General features: G+C 50.9%; 1 protein-coding gene across 1 annotated transcript; it reads left to right on the plus strand.

The window, feature by feature from the left end:
• The first annotated feature begins 1,554 nt into the window (after positions 1–1,554).
• LOC133355194 (CMP-N-acetylneuraminate-beta-galactosamide-alpha-2,3-sialyltransferase 4-like) lies at positions 1,555–20,339 on the plus strand. Its single transcript, XM_061572549.1, has 11 exons — positions 1,555–1,754; positions 3,465–3,555; positions 4,075–4,218; positions 7,235–7,291; positions 8,871–8,983; positions 13,421–13,484; positions 14,973–15,068; positions 16,511–16,700; positions 17,705–17,836; positions 19,043–19,195; positions 19,493–20,339. Exons 1-11 carry the CDS (start codon positions 1,748–1,750, stop codon positions 19,577–19,579), a joined length of 1,134 nt encoding a protein of 377 aa, XP_061428533.1. The 5' UTR covers positions 1,555–1,747; the 3' UTR covers positions 19,580–20,339.
• Positions 20,340–20,888: the final 549 nt, after the last annotated feature.

The following is a 20,888-nucleotide window of genomic DNA, read 5'->3' on the forward strand; positions in this document are numbered from 1 at the left end:
ATTTCACACGTTTGTAAGTCACCTCGCGTACCCCCTGGGACATTGCCACGTACCCCAAAGGGTCCGAGTAACCCCCAGGGGACCCGCGTACCCCCACCGCTTTAGAAAGTCGCACCTCTCACTTCGGACGTTGACCGCTCCCCGAAGTTTGCGCAAATTCGCCGCGGGAGTTGGCGCATCAAGACGAGGCGAAACGCTCTGCGGACTGACGAAGCTCTCGTTCGCCAGGGGACCGATCCGTAGATGCAACGGGGACCTTTCTGGCAAAGTGGAAGCCACCGGACCCCAAGAGGGCCGTCGTTTAGCCATCACGCATAGAAGGAGGGACTGCAGCCGATCCAAATGAGCTTGAAGCTATAGCGACAACGTAACTGACGCAACACAGCGCTGGTGGACTATCAATTTGGCGCCCAGACTTAACGCGTTTCTGGGACCGTGGTGGTCTATTTATAATAATTATATTATCATTTGTATGTATAAAGCGCCCTTAAACAATCGTTCTCAGGGCGCTACGCTCGGAAAGACGGAACATTGTTTGACACCAACCATGAAGAGAAGTGAGAAAGACGTTTCAAAATAACTAAAGAGAGACAAAACCGTTTTAAACAGAGGCGTTTTTAGTCGAGATTCGAAGAAAATACCCACTGTGAAGAGGCGCCGTGCGCATTGTATGGCGCGCGGCATTAACCAGGGCTGCCCGCCAGGTTCCAAACACGAATCCCAGAAAACGAGCAGCGAGTGAGATCTCTCTCCGGGCAACGTCAAAGTGATCGTAGCAAACGGGGGCCCAGAGCTCCCTTCGTGTCCCTCTGATACTGCGAGTAGTGTGCGTGCGTGGACCAGCGCCTTCGGTGCATTGACCTCGGTTGCGCATCGCTGCTCCGGCGTGTGTGTGTACGTGTGTGCACGTGTGTGTGTGTGTGTGCGCGCTGGGTCACGTAGCCCGCATGCCCAGCCACCGCATGCTTAAACAGCTTTTGTTCGGCCGGATCGAGGCGGCTTAACGGGCGCGGCACGGGCTAGAGAAGAGATGGAGTGATATGGTACAGGAGGACGTGGAGCTGAGTGGACTTGCCGATGACTGGTACCAGCGGTGTCATGATCGGCCTCTGTGGAGGAGGCTCGTGAAGGACGCTACTGGGCAGTTGGAGGCAGTCGCCCTCCAACAACAACGGAGGGCGGAGGAGCGACGCTCACAACAACGAGCGGAGCGCCGGGTGGCTAAAGCACAGCAAGTTGGTACAGTTGGGGGCACATGTGGCGCATCAGCCTGTCATCTCGGTCATCTCAGTCAGTCGACCCGTGGCACCTGGGTCTGCCCCGTGACCTCCTGCCAGCGGGCGTTCGAGACTTCACGTGGCCTCAAGGTGCACATGGCCTGGCACAAGCGTCGTGGTGACATCACCGCCACGTAGTGGAGAATCGCGGTTGTTGTGTGTACGCGCGTGGGTGTGTGTGTGTACGCGTGGGTGTCTCTGGGGGAGGTGCCTCTAAAATGTCACAAACTCCCCCCACGCCCTCCCCACGTCTATTGAAATACATTCCGAGGTGAAGCGCAAAACCGGTAGGCGATTACGCACGGGGCATTAAAGCAGCTCGCTTTTAAATCGCGATTTTTCGATTTCGCCCGCCCGCCCACCGCTCCGCGATTCAGAACCAGGTTCTAAACCACAATTCCTGCTGCCACAGAGGGGCCCGACGAGAGACGAGGAGTAACGCGCAGCCTAAGAGGGGTGACTGCAGCACAATGGCAGGTACGTCCGCGTGCGAGCGTCAATTACTCGAACCAAATGTTTCTTAAGAAATGACATACATTAATTCTCATGCAGAGATTTATAATATCGGAAGGAAGGGCATTCCAGACGGCCGCAGAAGCGCATCTGATCGCGCGCGATGTGACTACCGTATTTTGTTCAGTGGCTGGCAGCCGCAAGCCGCTGCTGCGAGCATGAACGTAGTTCGCGTGATGGTTTACCTGCAGCAGAATGGGAGATATGCCCCGCGTGCGAATTTCAGAATTTTTTTAAAAACAAATTCTCATGCAGAGATTCAATGTATGTTGAACTTATTTCGCACCGTATGTAGACAACCGTGCTAATCGGAGGTGCGGGGGAAGGACAACAAACTAAACACAAAAGGCAGTTTAAAATAAATTAGTTTTCCATCGAGATTTAAAAGTGCTTAGCTCTCCAGCGGCATCCTAATATCGAAGGGAAGAGCGTTCCAAACGGCCGCAGCATCGCATCCGAAAGCGCCGCCCGCGACGCGGTGACCACCGCTCTCGTTCGATGGCGAGCAGCCAAAATCCGCCGGCTGCTACGAGGATGAGCGGAGTTCGCGTGACGATGGCTCACGCTCCTTGACGAGATCAGCGAGGTGATCGTGGTTTTTTTGTGGCGAGCGCTTTGCGTCTCACGGCTACAGACCTTGATGACGCTGTTGCTCGTTCGGCAACCGCACGGCCGATGTGTGGATTGCGGCGTCGCGTTTCGTTTATTCACTCTGGCGGCAGGGTGGTGGCGCGGTGGAAACGTGCGCACATGTATTTGATCGTCATCAATCAAAACCCTCGATAATTAAATAAAGAGTGGGCTTGGCCAGGAGGCGTCACGGCTAGAAATGTGCGATCATGAGAAACAACGAGAGAGCACCCAGCAAAAGTTAATAGATTTTAGTTTTGGTTTATTGGTTGCGATTTTGAACAACAGCCATATCAGGCATTGGAACATCTAATCGGCACAACGAGTGTGTTCGCTGCAGCTCAAAACGCTCACTCCTACAAGGCATGTGGTGGTGAAGTTAGGAGATGTACCGCGTGTGTTTGTGCGTGCTCGCCATTTGAAGGCGTGGAGGCCACAATCGGTGATTTCGCCGGCACTGTGCTCAGGGAGGCAGTGCCGTATCCCGACAGCGAAGTGCAGAAGAAGGAAAGTTCTGTCCATGGAGCAATGTTCTGGCAACTGGGGGGGGGGGGGGGGCAATCGCGTGACACGGCGTCTTTTATATGGGGTGGAAGTGTGGCCTGAAGGTCTGCGGGGGGCAGTGTTTGGTCTGCATTTTGTACACTTTGGAGAGGACCTCCACCGAGGAGATAGAGCCGTGAGCTCAGTTCTTGTGTCGGATGAATCGCAGGATCGCGAGAGATGACGGCAGCTTGGGGAAGCTGTCATCCAGCAGTGGATTGACCATGGCTGCTGCTGCTGATGATGATAAAGTAAAAATTAAAAACAGAGGATTACTTGGCTGGAACATCTCTCCGTGAAGGACCTCGGTTGTTGGGGGCATGCCACGTTCGAGAACATTTCCAAAAAACGTAGTCGGCCCGACTTGCTCCAGTGCCGATGCGTTTAACGCGACTCCGATCTCTATGAACAAGTTGCAGAATTTTTTTTCTTTGTATCTGTGACCAACACGAGCATCGCAAACGCGACGCATCGACTGCCTCCCTTGTTTGCGTGTTGCAGGTTTCCGTCACTGTCTCGTCATTCCGTGCCTGTTGAGCATCCTCTCCGTGCTCTACGTCTACATCAAGCAGCCAGACTTTGTGCACGTCACGTACGTACTTCCGACCGGCCGACCGAATGACCGCAGTTCGTTGGAACGAGTGAATTGGAGCGTCGCATTTAAATGCGTTCGAATGTGTGCCCCCTTTCGACTGCCGAGGTCACAGTGAGACGAGTGTAACTTCGAGCGCGACGTCAGGGTGTCTTTCACCACCGCTGTGAGCAGAGGGCGCGCGCTGCATTAACGCACCCGCAGTGATAGCCAGGGCGGCCCGCCGGACTAGAACCGCGAACCTCTGCGACAAAAATGTGGCCCATGACACAAACATATCAAAAGGCAACATTTTACAAGGCACGGGCACCAAAAAGCCAAGCCGGGCCGCATCACAGATGAACTCAATCGGAATATGAATGTAAACTGCAGGAGGAATCCGATGAGCTGTAAAGCTCTTCACCACGGGTCTCCAGCTAAATGTCGCCGCTCGTGGCTCGCCACGTGCTGCGCGTGCCGAGTGACAGCAAACAACTCGGCGTCCCTTAACGACACGCCGCGTTTGCTGTGCTCCTCCAGCATTTACTCGAGAGGGGCGCTGCGCGCTCGCGATCAAGGCCAGCAGCTGAAGCCACCCACGTCGCTCCCTCCACGGGTCACCGATGAACCCACGACACCGCCCGCCTCGTCCACGCCACTCGGCACCACCGCGCCCGCCGGCTGGTACGGAGTCACCGAGTGTCACGCGCACGCGAGCGAGCGCGCGCGCGCATTCCTCCCCGCGAGCGCGAGCATCTGTTGCCCGTTCTCTTTTTCTGACCTACACATCGCCCCTCCACTCGTTGCCGTCCCTCCCCCCCCTAGCGCTTTCCGTGATCCCCATGACCACGAGAAGGGGAGGTGGAGGGACGGTCGCCGCTTTCGCGCTTTGTCAGATGCGCTTCTGCGGCCGTCTGGAACGCTCTTGCGCCCGATGTTAGGAAGCCAGTGGAGCTAAGCACTTTTAAATACTGTAATCTCGGTTGAAAACTCGTATATTTAGAACTGCTTTTCGCCTTTAGTTTGTTGTCCTTCCCCCGCACCTCCGATTAGCGCGGTTGGCTACGTACGGTGCGAAATAAATGTACCATAATACATCATTGAATCTCTGCATGAGAATTAGTAAAAAAAAAATTCAAATACATATATACCGAACGCCGTCACTCATTCCTAGACCATTGTAGCACGTCCCTGCCATCGACATCATCCCATTCTGTGTCACCGTTCTGCAAGCCGTGCCAAGCGCCTTGAGTGAAGGCGCTCGAGAAATATAAATTAGACAAGTCAGCAGTGCCAACCATCAGCCCTTCACGGATAGTGTCCACTCGCTGCAAATGATTCACCTTTGTTCTCACAAACGAGGAAGACACGTGTGCGTGCAGCCCACACTGCCGACGAACCCTGCTCTGGAAAGGTGAAGTCATACATGTGTTTGCGAGCATTCTTCTTCAGCTTACCGATGTGTTCCGGCTATAAATATCCACACGCTGATGAGACACTTCGTTGAGCGATCATTAGTGATAGTTAGGTCGCTTCTGAAAGAGAACTACAACACAGCTCGGTGGGCCTTACCTGGTGGAATAACAAAAAAAACGTTGGTTTTAGTTATTTTGTTTATTTTTAGTGATTTGCTTACTTTTCCAATGCTTTGCGCTCCTATAGTTTTGTTTTGGATTGTTTGATGTTGTGACGTTCTGACGCCTGTGAAAAAGAGCTTCACACCTCATCGGATTTCTCAACGATAAATAAAGATTCTGAGATTGTGGGTGAGCTAAAAAAAAAGGACATCGAAATTTCACACGTGACCGTCACATTTGACTTCCGTTGCGTCAGGTGTGGTGGAGGGCTCCCTACGACACACATTATGGAGACAGATGGTTACGTGGCCGAACAACCCCCGTCCCCCCGTGCCCCCCAAAAACCGAATTGTGAATCGTGGCGCGTGCTGCAATCTCCTTCAGGGGGGCGGGGGGGGGGGGCATCGTCACCACCTTCCACCTACCGCTGGTGGCGAACCTGCGCAGGTTTTGTCCGGTGTGGTTCGTGGCCACGCGGCGCGCCAACCCCACTGGTGTCCATTGCCCCGGCAGCGTCACGTCGGCAGGGGGGCAAGCTAACGGGGTGGGTGCGCCTGGCTGAATGTGCAACACTCTAAGCGTTTGTCTGTGGCAAACGCTTTTTTTGTTTGTTGTTAAAGCTTACCTGTGCCGAATGGGCATAGTTGACTTTCATCATTTACTTGAAACGTTTGGGATTAGCTCGTGCTTCGGATGACTTGCGAGCATTAGGTCGAGCAGCGGGAGAAGCATTAAAACAAAACCCCGAACACACAAATTAATCCTAATTTTACATTTGCAGTGACGAATGTTGATTGCGCCGTCTATTTAAAGGTATCGATCAGCACGTGTGCTTCCCACGCACTCGCGCTGATCCGCACCAGAATCCGCATTTGGATGGACTCCCGGGGCGCCGGTCGTTGAGCGGCGATGTAAATGTCACGCGGGTCCACTCGACGTTTGCGTTTGAATCGTCACCGGGTCGCTTGATTGCACACACACAGTGCCTACCTACGCGAGCTTAAGGTGTGTCCACTCCACATCCCTCCGGGTACAGATTTTAGGTCTTAGCCGAACGATGCCCGGGCGCGTGACGGCCTCCGGTCTCTGCCGAGAGCCTTTGGTGCGAGCTTGCACCTTGCCCAGGTGCGTGCTAGCGTCGAAGCAAAGTGCTAAGGGTCCACAGATCGCCACTTGGGTCACGCGGAATCGAAATGGGAATGTGCATTTATTAAGCCGCGGGAGGAATCCGATGAGCCACGAAGCTCTGTTTGTGTCACACGTGTCCAGTCGGGGCACGGGGTCAGAAAGTTACAACAACACACAATACAAAAACGTGACGGGAGTGCAAGATATAGGAAATGTAAGCAAATCACACGCACACACACACACGCAAAAAAACATTTTTATTTTACCAGGTAAAGCCCACTGAGCTGAATGGCTTCTTTTTTAGAAGCGACCTGGTCACAAATTGATAGACTCAACGAAGTGGCTTCTCACCACGTGGAACTTTACAGCAGCCACGGCACCCTACGACCACCGCTCACCATCGCTCACCACCGGCTCACCACCGCTCACCACCGGCTCATCACCGGCTCACCACCGCTCACCACCAACTCACCACCGGCTCACCACCGCTCACCACCAACTCACCACCAACTCACCACCGGCTCACCACCGCTCACCACCGGCTCACCACCGCTCACCACCGCTCACCACCAACTCACCACTAGCTCACCACTAGCTCACCACTAGCTCACCACCGCTCACCACCAACTCACCACCGCTCACCACCGCTCACCACCGCTCACCACCAGCTCACCACCGCTCACCACCGCTCACCACCGCTCACCACCATCATCGCAGCCACAGCGGAGTGGCGCTGCAGAGGCAAAAAAAAATCACCCACATCATGGTTCTCATCGCACGCGCATCGCTTAAACGACCATCCACCCACCCATTCGTGGCTCATAAAAAAAAACATATATTTTTTTACATTTGACTCAAAATAAGTTGATCATGACCCATACTTACGATAACGTTTGCCGAAAATAACTTTGCGCGCGTGGCAAGCTCACAACGACTCAGGGCATGCGCGCGCTGTTTGTATCCAGCCGTGCTCACCGGAGGTGCTTTGCTTACAGGACCTGCCCCGGGCCCGTGACTGTAACGAACAGCAAGAACGAGAGCACCGTCTTGAAGTGAGGAGGGATGGGGTTGTTGTTGTTGTTGTTGTCGCGTGAATTGCGACTCGGTGTTTTTCTTTGCTTACGGCGGTGTTCTTCATTGCAAGGGCCACTGGGGGCCTCTGATGACCTTTAGTGCGGCCCCTGGCGTGCGGGTCACCGACAATATCCCAACGTGTGTACACCCCACCCCCCCCACCATCGATCATGGCTATCAAACCCGCAAAGGTAATGAAATGTGTAGTGGCTCTCAATACTGATGATGGCTTATCGGTGAAAGTGCCCCACCCCCCGACCCCCCGCCGCCTCTAAAAGTGAGTGGAGAACGCTGACTTGCACGGCACGCGCGTGGCGGTGACTCGCAGTTCCATCCATCTTCTATTCTACCGGGCAGCGTGAACACGGCACGCATCACGATCATCGCCAGTTCGAGACCGTGTTAAAGATTCGTATTCTCCGTCTGAAAACGTTTCGTAAAGTTTGCCCTATTCCGCTAAGTTTCGGTCAACATTTGTTTGACCAGGGTGAGGACTGACGACAGGATGATAGGGTTTTATTGCCGAAAAGGGTAAAAGCCATTCGAATGTTTCGTACTTTGATATCCCACGATAGAGCTGCTCGCTCCGAGCTATAATTTATCTGATACGTGTGGCATTGTCTTTGTGCTGTTCGCCTTTGGGAGTTGTTCTCTGGTCTGGCACTGGTGAGACTTGGCCATAAAGAAAACTGTTTCTGGTGTAGGCCAATCAGTTTCACAGACAATAAATATATTATCGGAGCATGTTTGTTTGCATGTTCACCACAAGTATAACGCGTGTGGCTAATGCAGACTTGATTCCTTGCACAAGGTTTATATTTGATGTTTGAACATCTTAACACAGCTGTATTATTGCCAAAATGGTAAAACAGCACAAATAGGAGAATTTAAATGCAACAACGAAGGAAAATAGAAAATCTGAGCAAAACAAAATAAACCCCAACAACAACTGCATCACAAAATACATCGGAAAGAGTGCACGATCGTCATGAACATGAAACAAAATACATTCCTATCAACGAACGTTGCCTCGAACAAATAACTTTTAAAAAATCATAGCAAAAAAGAAAGTTACGGAATTATTAGGAAATCCGACGGGAGCTCTGTGCGAAGAGCCGGGCGCTCGGTCCGGACTCAGCGATCGGCAATTTATAGAGTGCTCCAACAAATACCCAGTTGGGGCTACTATTGCGAGTCCAAATCCCGATCAAATCTCGTCTAAGGCATAATTTCATTGGTGTCAATACAGTGATCTACCACTCTGTGAAAAGCTGAAATTTTTTTATTTTTATCATGGACCTACCGGGCCCTGTCATAGGAATGTGGACATTTCCATTCCTGTATCAGGGCTGGGGAAGTCAATAGTGGTTGTCCTATGGTCAGACTCGTCCTGGCATCGGAGCGTGGAATTTCCACCATTGACTCAGAGCAATAAACAGGAAATAAGTGCCAGCCGGATATCACTTAAACTCGTGTGTTGTGCAATGCCGTCTGTTGTGTGTTTTAATGATGAGATTTCCACATAACCAGGTCTCATTATGTTTCTGCATTCCACAGCCTGTGTGACCATCACCTGCCCGTATTCCTAAACCCGTACAATCTGTCAAGCGCCAAATACAACCAGTTTGAAAACATCTCGTATAATCTGCCATTCGGAATATACAACGTTGGTGAGTCGCCTGTGCGCAAATGCAATTCCATTTTACGTAAAAACCGCTTTGCAAGCACGTGTGGCTTATGTGGCTAGACCCGTGCCTCTGTATCCAAAGTGGTGTATCCATTGCCCAGGAGTGCGCTCTCGTGATACCAACTGGAGCAACACGATGGCCCATGATTCATAACTCATTTCAGGGGGGGTGGGGGCAATGCCGGGTTATCCCAGTAGCAACAGTAGCTACATATTCTACGGGCCTCACTCTTTCAAGGGCCCCGCGCTAAATGCTTTCAAGCTATCAATTCAGGTTCAGTGATTCTGCACTTGCTCTATTACTATAGTACTATACCGCCTTCAAATTTTATGAACGACTGTGTGTTTAAGGTTAGCGATTTGTCGTATTATTTGGCTGTATAGCAAATGAAAAAATACAATTACTTTACTATGCAAGTAAAAAAATGTGTGTGTTTTAATATTTACTTATTTTTAGCGCCCCTTTATAACATCATGCTACAGGCCCCGCACTAGCTTAATCCGGCACTGCACGTGGGGTGGCGGTCACGTATTGATCTGGCCAAATTTGTGTTGCAAGCTCCTTCAACCGCTCAAACGCAGGCACAATGAGTTGAATTGTCACCAAGGGCTTGAACGCGCCTGTCTATCGTTGTTTCGAATCGCCCTCAAACAAATAAAAGTGAAAGAGCGATTCTCAGTTGCCAAATCGAGTGAGATTAGACGCGAGACTTTGCGCCAAGCAGGTGGCGTGTGGGGGGGCACGGGGGGGGGGGTGCAATGACCCGTGCAACCTGGACACTTTGTTTGATTAATTTTCAGTAGTTTACTATTAAGTCAATCTTGCTTTTAAGCTTTCGTGACTGCAGGAATTCATACTCTTTGGTTCTTTCGGTAAAGTCACGTGGTTAGAAAATACAATATATCACGACGTTTCGATCGCAACACAACCAGCGAGAGAGCTGTTACCAGAGGTCGCAAACGGGTTTTGATTCCTTACCCGTACCCGGCCGCACCAGGGTCGCAAACGGGTATCGGGTACCTGATTGCGACCTCTGGGATGAAGCCATGTTGCAAGCGCGGGGGGGTTGATTCTAGGAACTTGAATTGTGAGAAGAGACAAGACGTTGGGAAATGAGTGACAAAGGGTGACTCACCAGTGACTCACGGCCTACCCGTACCCGTACCCGGCCGCACCAGGGTCGCAAACGGGTACCCGTACCCGGACGGGTACGGGTAGCCGGGTATCGGGTAGGGTACGGGTATCGGGTACCCGGTTGCGACCTCTGGCTGTTACAATAAAGATTTCTATTAAGATTAAACATACATTAATTACATCCACCCGCGGTTCCTAACGTGAGGGACAAAGCTAACCCTTGCCCCCCTCCCTCCCCCTTAAATATAGAACTCGAACTCTGCCTATGGCCAAGCATCTTCAGGATGAGATCCTAAGTAGCCAGGCGAACAGCGCTGTACAAATGCAGAGCTGCTGGAGGGTTTAGAGTAACCTTCACTCGTATGGATACGGACGCACGGACAAGGCAGAAGTCGGATGTTGACCAAAGTGATCTAGCACTCTGTGAGAAGCTGAAATTAGTTTTTATATTATTATTATGGAACTCCCGAATCCTGCCATAGAAATGTGGAACTTCCCACTATTTGTTCAGGGCTGCCACCAGAGAGGAACGCAGGCCGGCTGCTCACTTGAGCACGCGAGGGAAGTCGACAATGGTTGTCCTATGGGCAGACCTCGCCCTGGCATCGGAATGTGCAATTTCCATCATTGACTCAGAGCAGTAAACAGGAGAGAAGCGTCAACTTAGACTCGTGTTGACCAACGTTACACAATCATCTCAAGCGGAAGACTTCCTTTACAACACATGCACAAGCCAAGGCTGATGTGAATAACGCGTAACGATACGCTTAGTAACTATAACATTCGATTAATAAACACCGCGCACCAAAATCCATCTGAGCACCGAAAACGGAAATAATATTTCAGCCCATGATCAATTTTTGCCGATGAAAGAATTATATTTTGGGCAACAAAAACCTGGGAAGAGTTTTATTTTGCATTCCCCCATTATCATTAAACCATCGTCTTCCTCCATACCCGGTGATACCATCACGAGTCTCTATAGGGAGGATACCACCACGAGGATCTGTACGTATTCACAGTTTTCCCTTTGGATGGGCCACATGGTGTTGTAACGCAGCCCAGATGACATTCGGCCAAATGAGCAGCATTATTCTGGTCAACAGTCGTGACTTCTCATCTAATCGAGTCGAAACCAGTCCAGGGTGTGTCTGCCTATAACTAATACTGCCGTATAACAACAGTAGGTAGATTGCAAACCAATTTCCTTAGAACGGCTTTTTGTGATTAGTTTTATGTCCTTTCCCCACCCCCCGCTCCTCCGATTAGCGCGGTTGGCTACGTACGGTGCGAAAGAAGTTCAACAAGCATACATAGACTCACACAGAGACCAATAGACTCACACAGAGACCCATATACTCACACAGAGACCCATCGACTCACACCGAGACACATAGACTCACACAGAGACCCACAGACTCACATAGAGACCAATAGACTCACACAGAGACCCATAGACTCACACAGAGACTCACACAGAGACCCATAGACTCACACAGACCCATAGACTCACACAGAGACCCATAGACTCACACAGAGACCCATAGACTTACACAGAGACCCATAGACTCACACAGAGACCCATAGACTCACACAGAGACCCATAGACTCACACAGAGACACATAGACTCACACAGAGACCCATAGACTCACACCGAGACACATAGACTCACACAGAGACCCATAGACTCACACAGAGACCTATAGACTCACACAGAGACCCATAGCCTCACATAGAGACCCATAGACCCACACAGAGACACATAGACTCACAGAGACCCATAGACTCACACAGACCCATAGACTCACACAGAGACATATAGACTCACACAGAGACCCATAGACTCACACAGAGACCCATAGACTCACACAGAGACCTATAGACTCACACAGAGACCCATAGACTCACATAGAGACCCATAGACCCACACAGAGACACAGAGACTCACAGAGACCCATAGACTCACACAGACCCATAGACTCACACAGAGACACATAGACTCACACAGATACCAATAGACTCACACAGACAACCATAGTTTGTTGTCCTTCAACGGGACCTCCGATCAGCACGGTTGGTTACGTACGGTGCGAAAGAAGTTCAACAAACATACGTACACAAAAGGCCGATCCAAAGGCTGCTGTGGTCAAATGTGACTTCACGTTGCTCTACATACGGAGTTTTGAACGTCTGCTTTCCTACTACCCGTGGTCATCCACGAGACGGAGTGCTTTTGGTTAAAGGGCTTGAGGTTGTTGGAGGTGAGAGAGAGTCGGGGGGGGGGCGGGGGTGCACGTTCTATTTAACACGTAGGCTTTCGCGACCAATATCATCCACAATACAAATCTGTATTGTGGATGCATGTACTATGTTCTTTTTTGTACGTATGTTTGTTGAACTCCGTTCGCACCGTGCGTAGCCAACTGCGCAAAACGGAGGTGCGTAAGAAGGACAACGAACTAAATGCACAAAAAGCGACTTCCAAGAAGTGAGTTCGCCAATCGAGGTGACTTTAAAGGGCACGGCGTCGGTGGCTTCCTCACATCGGGAAGGAAGAGAGCGTTCCAGACGGCCGCAGAAGCGGGCATCCGAAAATTGCGGCGCGTGACGATGCCGGTGACCGCCGCTCTTTGGGTGGTGGTTTAAAAAAAGAATAGAAACGAAAAACGAATGAGAAACGCAAAGAAAAGGCAAACGAGAGATGCGCTCATGCACGAGGGTAGATACCGTGGCCTCATCTGATGCATCAAGTGAGGCGGTATAGACGCACGCTGTCACTAAAGCAGTGGCAAGAGATCAACGTCCTCCTCTCGTGTCCCATGCGAGTTCAAATGGCCTCAGCGGCACTGGCTAATCCACAATTGAACCTGTAACTCAATAAATTGAACTTATAGCTTTCCCTACAAACGTGTGGCCTTGCAGGTGTCTCTTGCGAGATGAACAGTAACAACCCCAGTTGGCTATGACCTCAGTCAAAGAGAATAGGCAGACCGGGGCAATATAATTATATATAGCTCTTAGGAAATTCACCTTGCTGATGCAGCATTGCGATCCTTGTTGAGTGGTATAGATATTTTATTGTGCTGCAGACATGACGCCAAGAGCCATAAAATGTCACAGGGTAGAGTACCCATTTCATGGCTGTAAACTTCAATTCCCAAGGTGCTCTTTATTATACACTCACGAAGGAGGCTCAAGATTTGAGACATCCTGCTATGCGGCAGTACAATGCTATGCGAGTGACAAACTGTGAATCCTTTTGTCAATCCTGCGTTCTCTCGCAGAAAAGAAAGTGAAGTTGGTCTTGGATTTAACGAAGAACTACAGCTTACCAGCGCAATTACAGAGGTGGGTGAACTTGCGATGGACATCTTGGGCGCGTGAACGATCCCCGGCGAACCGAGTTCGATCCCCGCTCACGACCAGAATCAGTGGCGAATATATGAACGGATTCGGAGCCTCCCCGAGTTCGACTCGGCGTCAAATGAGTACCTGGTGCGACGTGTAAACATCGTCACGAGGGAGACAAAGGCGGCCGGGCGTGGTGATGACCACACCATCCCTTCGTGTGCCACAGTGTTAAGGCTATGGGGGGGGGGGGGGGGAAGGCATCGTCTTTGTGATAGTGTGTGGGGAGCGGTAAGGCAGCAGTTATCTATCTTGCTGCACCATGAACCCGGCAAACCGAGTTTGAGTCCCTCTCAGTGACGATTATCGGAACCGGCCCTGGGCTTCCCCTAGATCGACTCAACCTCAAATGAGTTCCTAGTGTCATGTTAAATATCGACACTAGGGAGACAAAGGCGACCGGGCGTGGTACTGACTACACCACCCCTTCGTGTGCTGTTACGACCTTTATTAGTGCTCGCTAACAGCACTTGCCCCAAAAGCCTATTAAGGCTACACGGGGGATCTTTGTCTTTAACTTTGGTTACACACAGCAACTATAGAATCGCCACAACTGGAAATTGAGTTTAACGTCGAAGATATGTGAAGGACAGCGTGAACTGGATTATTTTATTTAGGCCGCTCACGAGCGGAAGAGTTTGCACATTGATTTGTGTATGCTACGGATTCCGTTAAACCTCATGAACATCTAAAAGGAGCTATTAGCAACAATAATAATAATTTAATACATTTGGTATTCGCGCCGTTCTCATGGCGCAGGGCAATCACGAATGCCTCGACGTCTCACAGGTGGACGTAGTCTGCCAATAGGGAGCATGTGGATTTCCCTCCCTCTCTCCTTTTTTTTGTTTTTAAAACGATCAGACGAGAAAGATGCTCAGTCTTTCGGCACTTTACTTCGTTCATCATGTCGTTTGTTTGTATTTTTTTTATCAAAGATATAACGCGGGTTTTCCGTGTAACATTAGTCCCATTGTGTGTTACTGTGTTCATAGACACCAACAAGAAACACAAATCACCCTAAAAAAACCCATCACCAGATCCCCTGCTGCTGCGCTACCAGCACCATAGCGGCGAAGGCACCTCCCTCCCCTCCCTCCCTCCCTGCCTCCCTCCCCACCTTAAAATTTTGGACCACGGCGCGAAAACATAATGACCTCTATTCATTTCGAATGACGTCCAGACGGAACGTGTTTGCATGGTTCATACACCCACCCACAGTGATGACCAGGCTGGCCCGTCGGTTTCGAACCGTGGGTGAACACGTGACCGTTTGGGCCATGTCCGAGATCACAATTAAACCAAAAACACCTCCGTGTAACTCTTCTTACAGAATCTTAATTCAATACGTATTCATATCAGCGATACGCATCAATGCGCTCTCGCATTGGTTAAGATTAATTGATTCGTTGATTCATATTGTTTCAGGTTCTCCAACAGGTCCTGTGTGGTGGTTGGAAATAGCTTCATCCTCAAAGGGCGCAGAATTGGTAGCATCATCGATTCGTACAACACAGTAATAAGGCGAGTCACGTGTTTCGCGATGAGAATGAAACGTCACAGACTTTCTCAGCCGATCACGGGGGGAGGAGGGGGGTGGCCGGGTAAACCAAAATAACAAGAAGAGATAAAAAAAAAAGATTATTTCGAATTCGGTAACAAAAAAAAAACCGGCTCAAAATTTCACAAGCCGCAATGCACCGTGGGTGAATACGAGACGGCGGTGGGTTCTTAATAAATAACAGTCACGATGCGGCCCTTAAAGAGTCGCATGCGGCTCCTGAACCGCAGGTTGATGACCCCCCCTGGTCTATGGCAACGTGACCCCCTTCAGCACCGGTTGAGTCACTCACGCACTGTGCACGAAGCTTCCACTGTTTGACACGTGGCAGGCTTTCGCGACCAATATTATTAATAATAGAGGTTTTTTAGTTAGATCGGGTGAGTATAAATGTGTCGCAATCCACCACCCGACAGAGGCCAATTGGTAAGGGATTCGTCGCCCGATGATGCTGGATGTAATTGCCAGCGAAACGTTGTACTCAAATTGTAAATGTTGCGGATTGGCGTTTCGTTCACGTAACAAATCCCTTACCAATTCTAGATTTGAAGCTTTCGTGACTGCAAGGATTCATATTCTTAGGTTTTTTCGGTAAAGTCACGTAGGTAAAAAATGTAAATTAATAAAACTAAAATAAAAATAACATAAAAAAATGTTTACCTACGTGACTTTACCGAAAAAACCTAAGAATATGGACCCTTACCAATTGGCTGTGTCGGGTGATGGAGGGTTGTGCCACATCTACACTCACGCTTTCCGCTCTAATGAGCCACATTGAGCAATTGGTGTTCATGTCCTGCTTGGCAGCCCTGAGCCAGTGGTGGAGATTCTACATTTCTACGGCAGGGGCGAGTCTACGCATAGGACAAGCAACTGTTGGCTTCGCCATAACATAATACCAGTTTTATCGACCCTGTAGGAATGATGAGCTGAGACAGTTAGATCAGTGGGTTTTAACCTTTACTGCAGCCTTGCATCCCTTTAGTTCTCAATCGTAAACAATTCTATAATATTAATGTGTAATATGAATGTGTAATATTAATGTGTAATATTAATGCGTAATATTAATGTATAATATTAATAAACACATAGGGTGGAAGAAACAAAGTAGTTGTACTGACATGCCCGTGTTAAATTTGTGTTGTCGATTATTTACCTTCTAGAAAAAAATCTGTCCATATCTCGCACTCCCAGAAAAGAGCATCTCTCGCACCCACAGGGGCTGTGTGCACCCCCAGGTTGAGAAGAACCACTTAAGTTAGATGCTAATCAACACATACATATCATCTAATGGGCTATAGACCGGGCCACTTTTTGTACACCAATGCAGAGGCAAACCGCCGTGTGAGCGCGCGCGTGTTGTTGTTGTTGTTTTGTTGTTGCTGTTGTTGTTGCGACCGTGCAGGATTAACGACGCGCCGACGAAAGGCTACGAGGAGGACGTGGGGAGCCGCTGTACGCTGCGTGTTGTATACCCCATGACGGCTACGAAGGATCAGCAAGCGCGCGACCAGAACGACACCATAGCCCTCTTCGTGCCCTTCAAGGCGGCCGACATCGATTGGATTCTCAGAGTTGTGCGGGGTGTTGTCGTGGTGAGCGCCGGGTTTTGGTTGTGGTTGTTGTTTGGTGGTTGTTGTTGTTGTTTGTTTGTTGTTGTTGTACGGGCGTTTGGCAGGTAGCGGTCGCGGTGAGATGGGAATATTGAAAAAAACTAAAATGTATTTTTAGTCTTGATTGGAAGCTTTCGTAAAGTCAGGTAGGTAGAAACATCAAATAAAGCAATTTAATTTTATTTATTTAAAGCTTTCGTGACTGCAGGAATCCATACTCTTTGGTTCTTTCGGTAAAGTCACGTGGGTAGAAACATAAAATAAAGCAAATTTTTATATTATAAATAGATAAATATACAAATGTTTGCACGTATTTAAACGGCTGTACGCCGTATGTACCTGACAATTCGATTTCCCTGTACAAGATCACGGGTACACCGTATGGGTGAGAGCGTAGGGGTTGTTGTGCGGGATTGTGGGTGAGGGATTGTACATAAGCCACAGGGGAGACAAAGGCGGTCGGGCGTTGTCCTGGCCACCCACCTCCTCGTGTGCCGTGCCGGCCATAAGCACTCGCCCCTAATAAGGTCTGTCAAGGCTGTACGGGGAGGTCTTTGTCCTTGGGGGTCGTCCATAAATGACGTCACGCACCTGGGGGGGGGGGGGGGGTCAGACATTTGTGACGATGTGTGACGAGGGGAGGGGGGGTGAGAAATGTGACGTCACATCAAAATGCGCAACTTTAAATAAATATAGACAACACGTTCTATTTAATTAAATAGACTTTTTAATAAATGTTTTCTCCTACAACATCAGAGTGCAGCGCCACATTAAATACGCACTATAATGACAGTAGTTTAAAGCGATTTGAAGCATGTTTTATTTTTTGAGGGGGGGGGGGGGGGGCAGAGCTTTGAACGTCATATTTGAGAAGGGGGGGGGGGGGTCTGACTTTTGTGACGCCGTGTGACAAAGGGGGGGGGGGGGGGGGGTCAAAAATCGTCCAAAATCGCGTGACGTCATTTATGGACGGCCCCTTGTCTTAGCCGATGAAGACCGGCGCGTTCCAGTGGGACGTTCCTCCCCATAACGTGCGCATCCTCAACCCCGTGTTCATGCGCGTCGCCTCCCTCGAGCTGCTCAACAACCTCATCCCCACGCGCGCGAGACGCGCTCCGGTAACGTGGATCCCCCCCCCCTCCAGCCCCTCCCCCCCAGCCCCGCCCCTCTCCTCCCCCAGCCCAGGTCCTCTTCCAGCCCCGCCCCTCCTCCCCCCTCAGCCCCTCCCCTCCCACCAGCCCCGCCCCTCCTCCCTCAGCCCCACCCCTCTCCTCCCCCAGTCCAGGTCCTCTTCTAGCCCCGCCCCTCCCCAGCCCCTACCCCCTCAGCCCCTCCCTCCCCCTCAGCCCCAGCCCTCTCCTCCCCCAGCCCTGGCGCTCTTCCAGCCCCGCCCCTCCCCCAGCCCCTACCCCCTCAGCCCCTCCCATCCCCTCCCCTCAGCCCCTCCCATCCCCTCAGCCCCGCCCCTCCCCCCTCAGCCCCGCCCCCCTCAGCCCCGCCCCCAGCCCCGCCCCTCCCCCAGCCCCTCCCCCCTCAGCCCCGCCCCTCCCAGCCCCGCCCCTCCCCCTCAGCCCCGCCCCTCCCCCAGCCCCGCCCCTCACCAGCCCCTCCCCACCCGGCTACACTATAGAGCTGTGCTCTTCACTCATTTCCAGAGCGGGGGGGATAGGGGGGAGGCACTTTCACCGACAAGGCATCGTCAGAGTGAGGACCGTCACACATCTGAGATCATTGGGGGGGGGCGGGGGGGTTGATGGCCATGATAGATGGGGGTGTGTCTCCACGTGTTCTGCATTGTCGGTGGCAGCAGATGCGCTGCTGCGGCCGTCTGGAACGTTCTCCCTTCCGATATTAGGAAGCCACTGGAGCGATGCACTTTTAAATAATCTAGATTGACAACCCAATTCTATAGAACTGTTGTTTTGTGTTAGATTTGTTGTCCACTTCCGCTACATCTCTCAGCACAACTGGCTACAGGCGTTGTGAAAGAAGTTCAACATACACACACGTACCCACCTCTGATCTTGCCGATCTCTCAATCCGAGACCGGTTACAGATGTGGAGACATGTCACGGGTTTATCTTCCGCGTGATACAGACAGCAGTCATCGCAGGGTGAGGAGAGAGCGAGAGAGATGGAGGAGGGGGAGAGATTAGGGTAGATGGGAGTTGAAGAGAGCGGACAGAGGCAGCCAGAGAGGGTAGAGAGAGAGAGGGAGGGTGGTGTGGATTAAGGCCAGAACATGCTTACAACCACGAGAATGAAGCGTTGCGCGTGTGTGATGCTGATGATGCAACGTTGAGGCTCTTTGTCTTTCAATGCAGATTCCCACCACGGGGTTCCTGACGGTCACCGCAGCCCTTCACATGTGCAGGGAGGTGCACATCGCCGGCTTCGGGTACCCAAAGGCAACGAAGAATGTTGGCAACCAACTGGTGCACTACTACGGCGAGGGGCGCATGCGGCAGATCACGCGGGTAGGCGCGCTCTGCAGCAGCGGTAGAACGAGTCCGTGAAATGACGCAGCGATGCATCGTGGTCACGTGGAGGAGGTGCTTCGTCTGTCGCGTCACACAGCGCTCGCTCGCATTCAACTCTCGCCTCCACTTCCACGTGCACTCCACCTCCACGTGTTCCACTTCCACGTGCACTCCACCTCCACGTGTTCCACCTCCACAGTGCACCCGCCACCTCCACGTGGCCACGTGCAGTTGTAAGTTATTTTGTAATGGCATCGACCACGATTGTCACGTGTTGTTTTTCCCCTTCCCCAGGCGAGAAATCACGACGTCAATCCAGAAGGTTTTGTTCTCCGGAACATGATAGCGAGCGGGCTGATTCAAAACCTCACCCCATCGTAACAGCCGGAGGTGACTCGCCCCGTTACGGGACCATTGCAATCGGTGGTCACGTTCACAGCGCCAGTTTCCCCCGCACCTCTTCCTCTGCATCCGTCACCGCGAGACTCATTTTGCACACGACAAAGTGCTTGCCACACAAATGAACCGCAATGCTTTGCCGATCTCGTGAAGGGGCATCAACCACCATCACGCCGAACTCCGCTCATCGTCTGAGCAGCGGCGGCTTTTGGCTGCTGGCCATCGAACAAAGACGGTCACCGCATCGCGCGGCGCTCTCAGATGCGCTTCTGCGGCCGTCTGGAACGCTCTTCCCTTACGATAATGGGAAGCCACTGGAGCTATGCACTTTTAAATCATCTAGATAACTCATTTATTTTTTAACTACTTTTGGTGTTTAGTTTGTTCTTCCCCCACACGTGTGATGAGCATGGTTGGCTACATACGCGGTGCGAAAGAATTTCCACGTACATAAGCACATCACAACCCTGCCCTTTGCACGTTAGACCAACCATGCCAATCACACACGGCTTGTAACAGACCATTCATGCAAATGGTCTCCTACGAGAGGGGGTTAGAGTGAGATATTTAAGATAAGATATGGGGGGAAAAGTATCCTTTTTTGGGTTTGGCACTTTTAGCGTCAAGCATCGCTATTATTATTTATATGGAACGATTGTTGAACCGAGGGAAGTTATGCACAGACAGAAAGCAAATTTTGTCTTATTTAAAAAAATAAAATGTCCTTTTTTTCTCCTCTGTGGAGGTTGATGTCAAAAGTAACTGTATCTTGTGTCCTGCAATTATTTCTTTCGAATCGTGTGTACGAAATGCTGCAACCTTTCCAAGCACATCCAACGCCAGCAAACGTAGGCCGCCCTTCACGTCAAGTGCAACTTACGAAATGAACGGGTGTGCCTCACGACCAACCGTGCTGTTCAAACTCGTACAACACGGAGAATCTGTGCAAGCATTGTAACAATGAGGATAAGCCTCACCCACTTTCACGACTCTCACAACGGAGATCTCGGTGCAGGATGTCCCACGGTGCTCACCGCTCGCGAGAAAACAAATTCACGGAGCCACGACAGAGAAGATGCAGCACGAGTGGCGGAGTGCGGGTGGCGGGGGCCTCACCATCTAAACAAACTCAAACGCTTGCAAACAATCTCGCCCGCGCCCCGTAAATTCTCGGTTCCCCCTCGCTTCCCTCTGCTCGCACCTCTGATGAGCGTGGTTGGCTAAGACGTTGTAGAAAGAAGTTCAACATAGTAATCGGTTTTTACCCTTTCAACTGGTACAAAAACTGACA

The sequence above is a fragment of the Lethenteron reissneri genome, chromosome 50 (assembly GCF_015708825.2).
Source record: "Lethenteron reissneri isolate LAM-NWPU_2019-01 chromosome 50, ASM1570882v1, whole genome shotgun sequence".
NCBI lineage: Eukaryota > Metazoa > Chordata > Hyperoartia > Petromyzontiformes > Petromyzontidae > Lethenteron > Lethenteron reissneri.

Excerpts from the sequence above, each read along its gene's own strand:
- LOC133355194 (XM_061572549.1), top strand. Across the intron at positions 3,556-4,074 it reads CCAGACTTTGTGCACGTCAC|CATTTACTCGAGAGGGGCGC; the intron begins GTACGTACTTCC and ends GTGCTCCTCCAG. Across the intron at positions 15,069-16,510 it reads TCGTACAACACAGTAATAAG|GATTAACGACGCGCCGACGA; the intron begins GCGAGTCACGTG and ends GCGACCGTGCAG.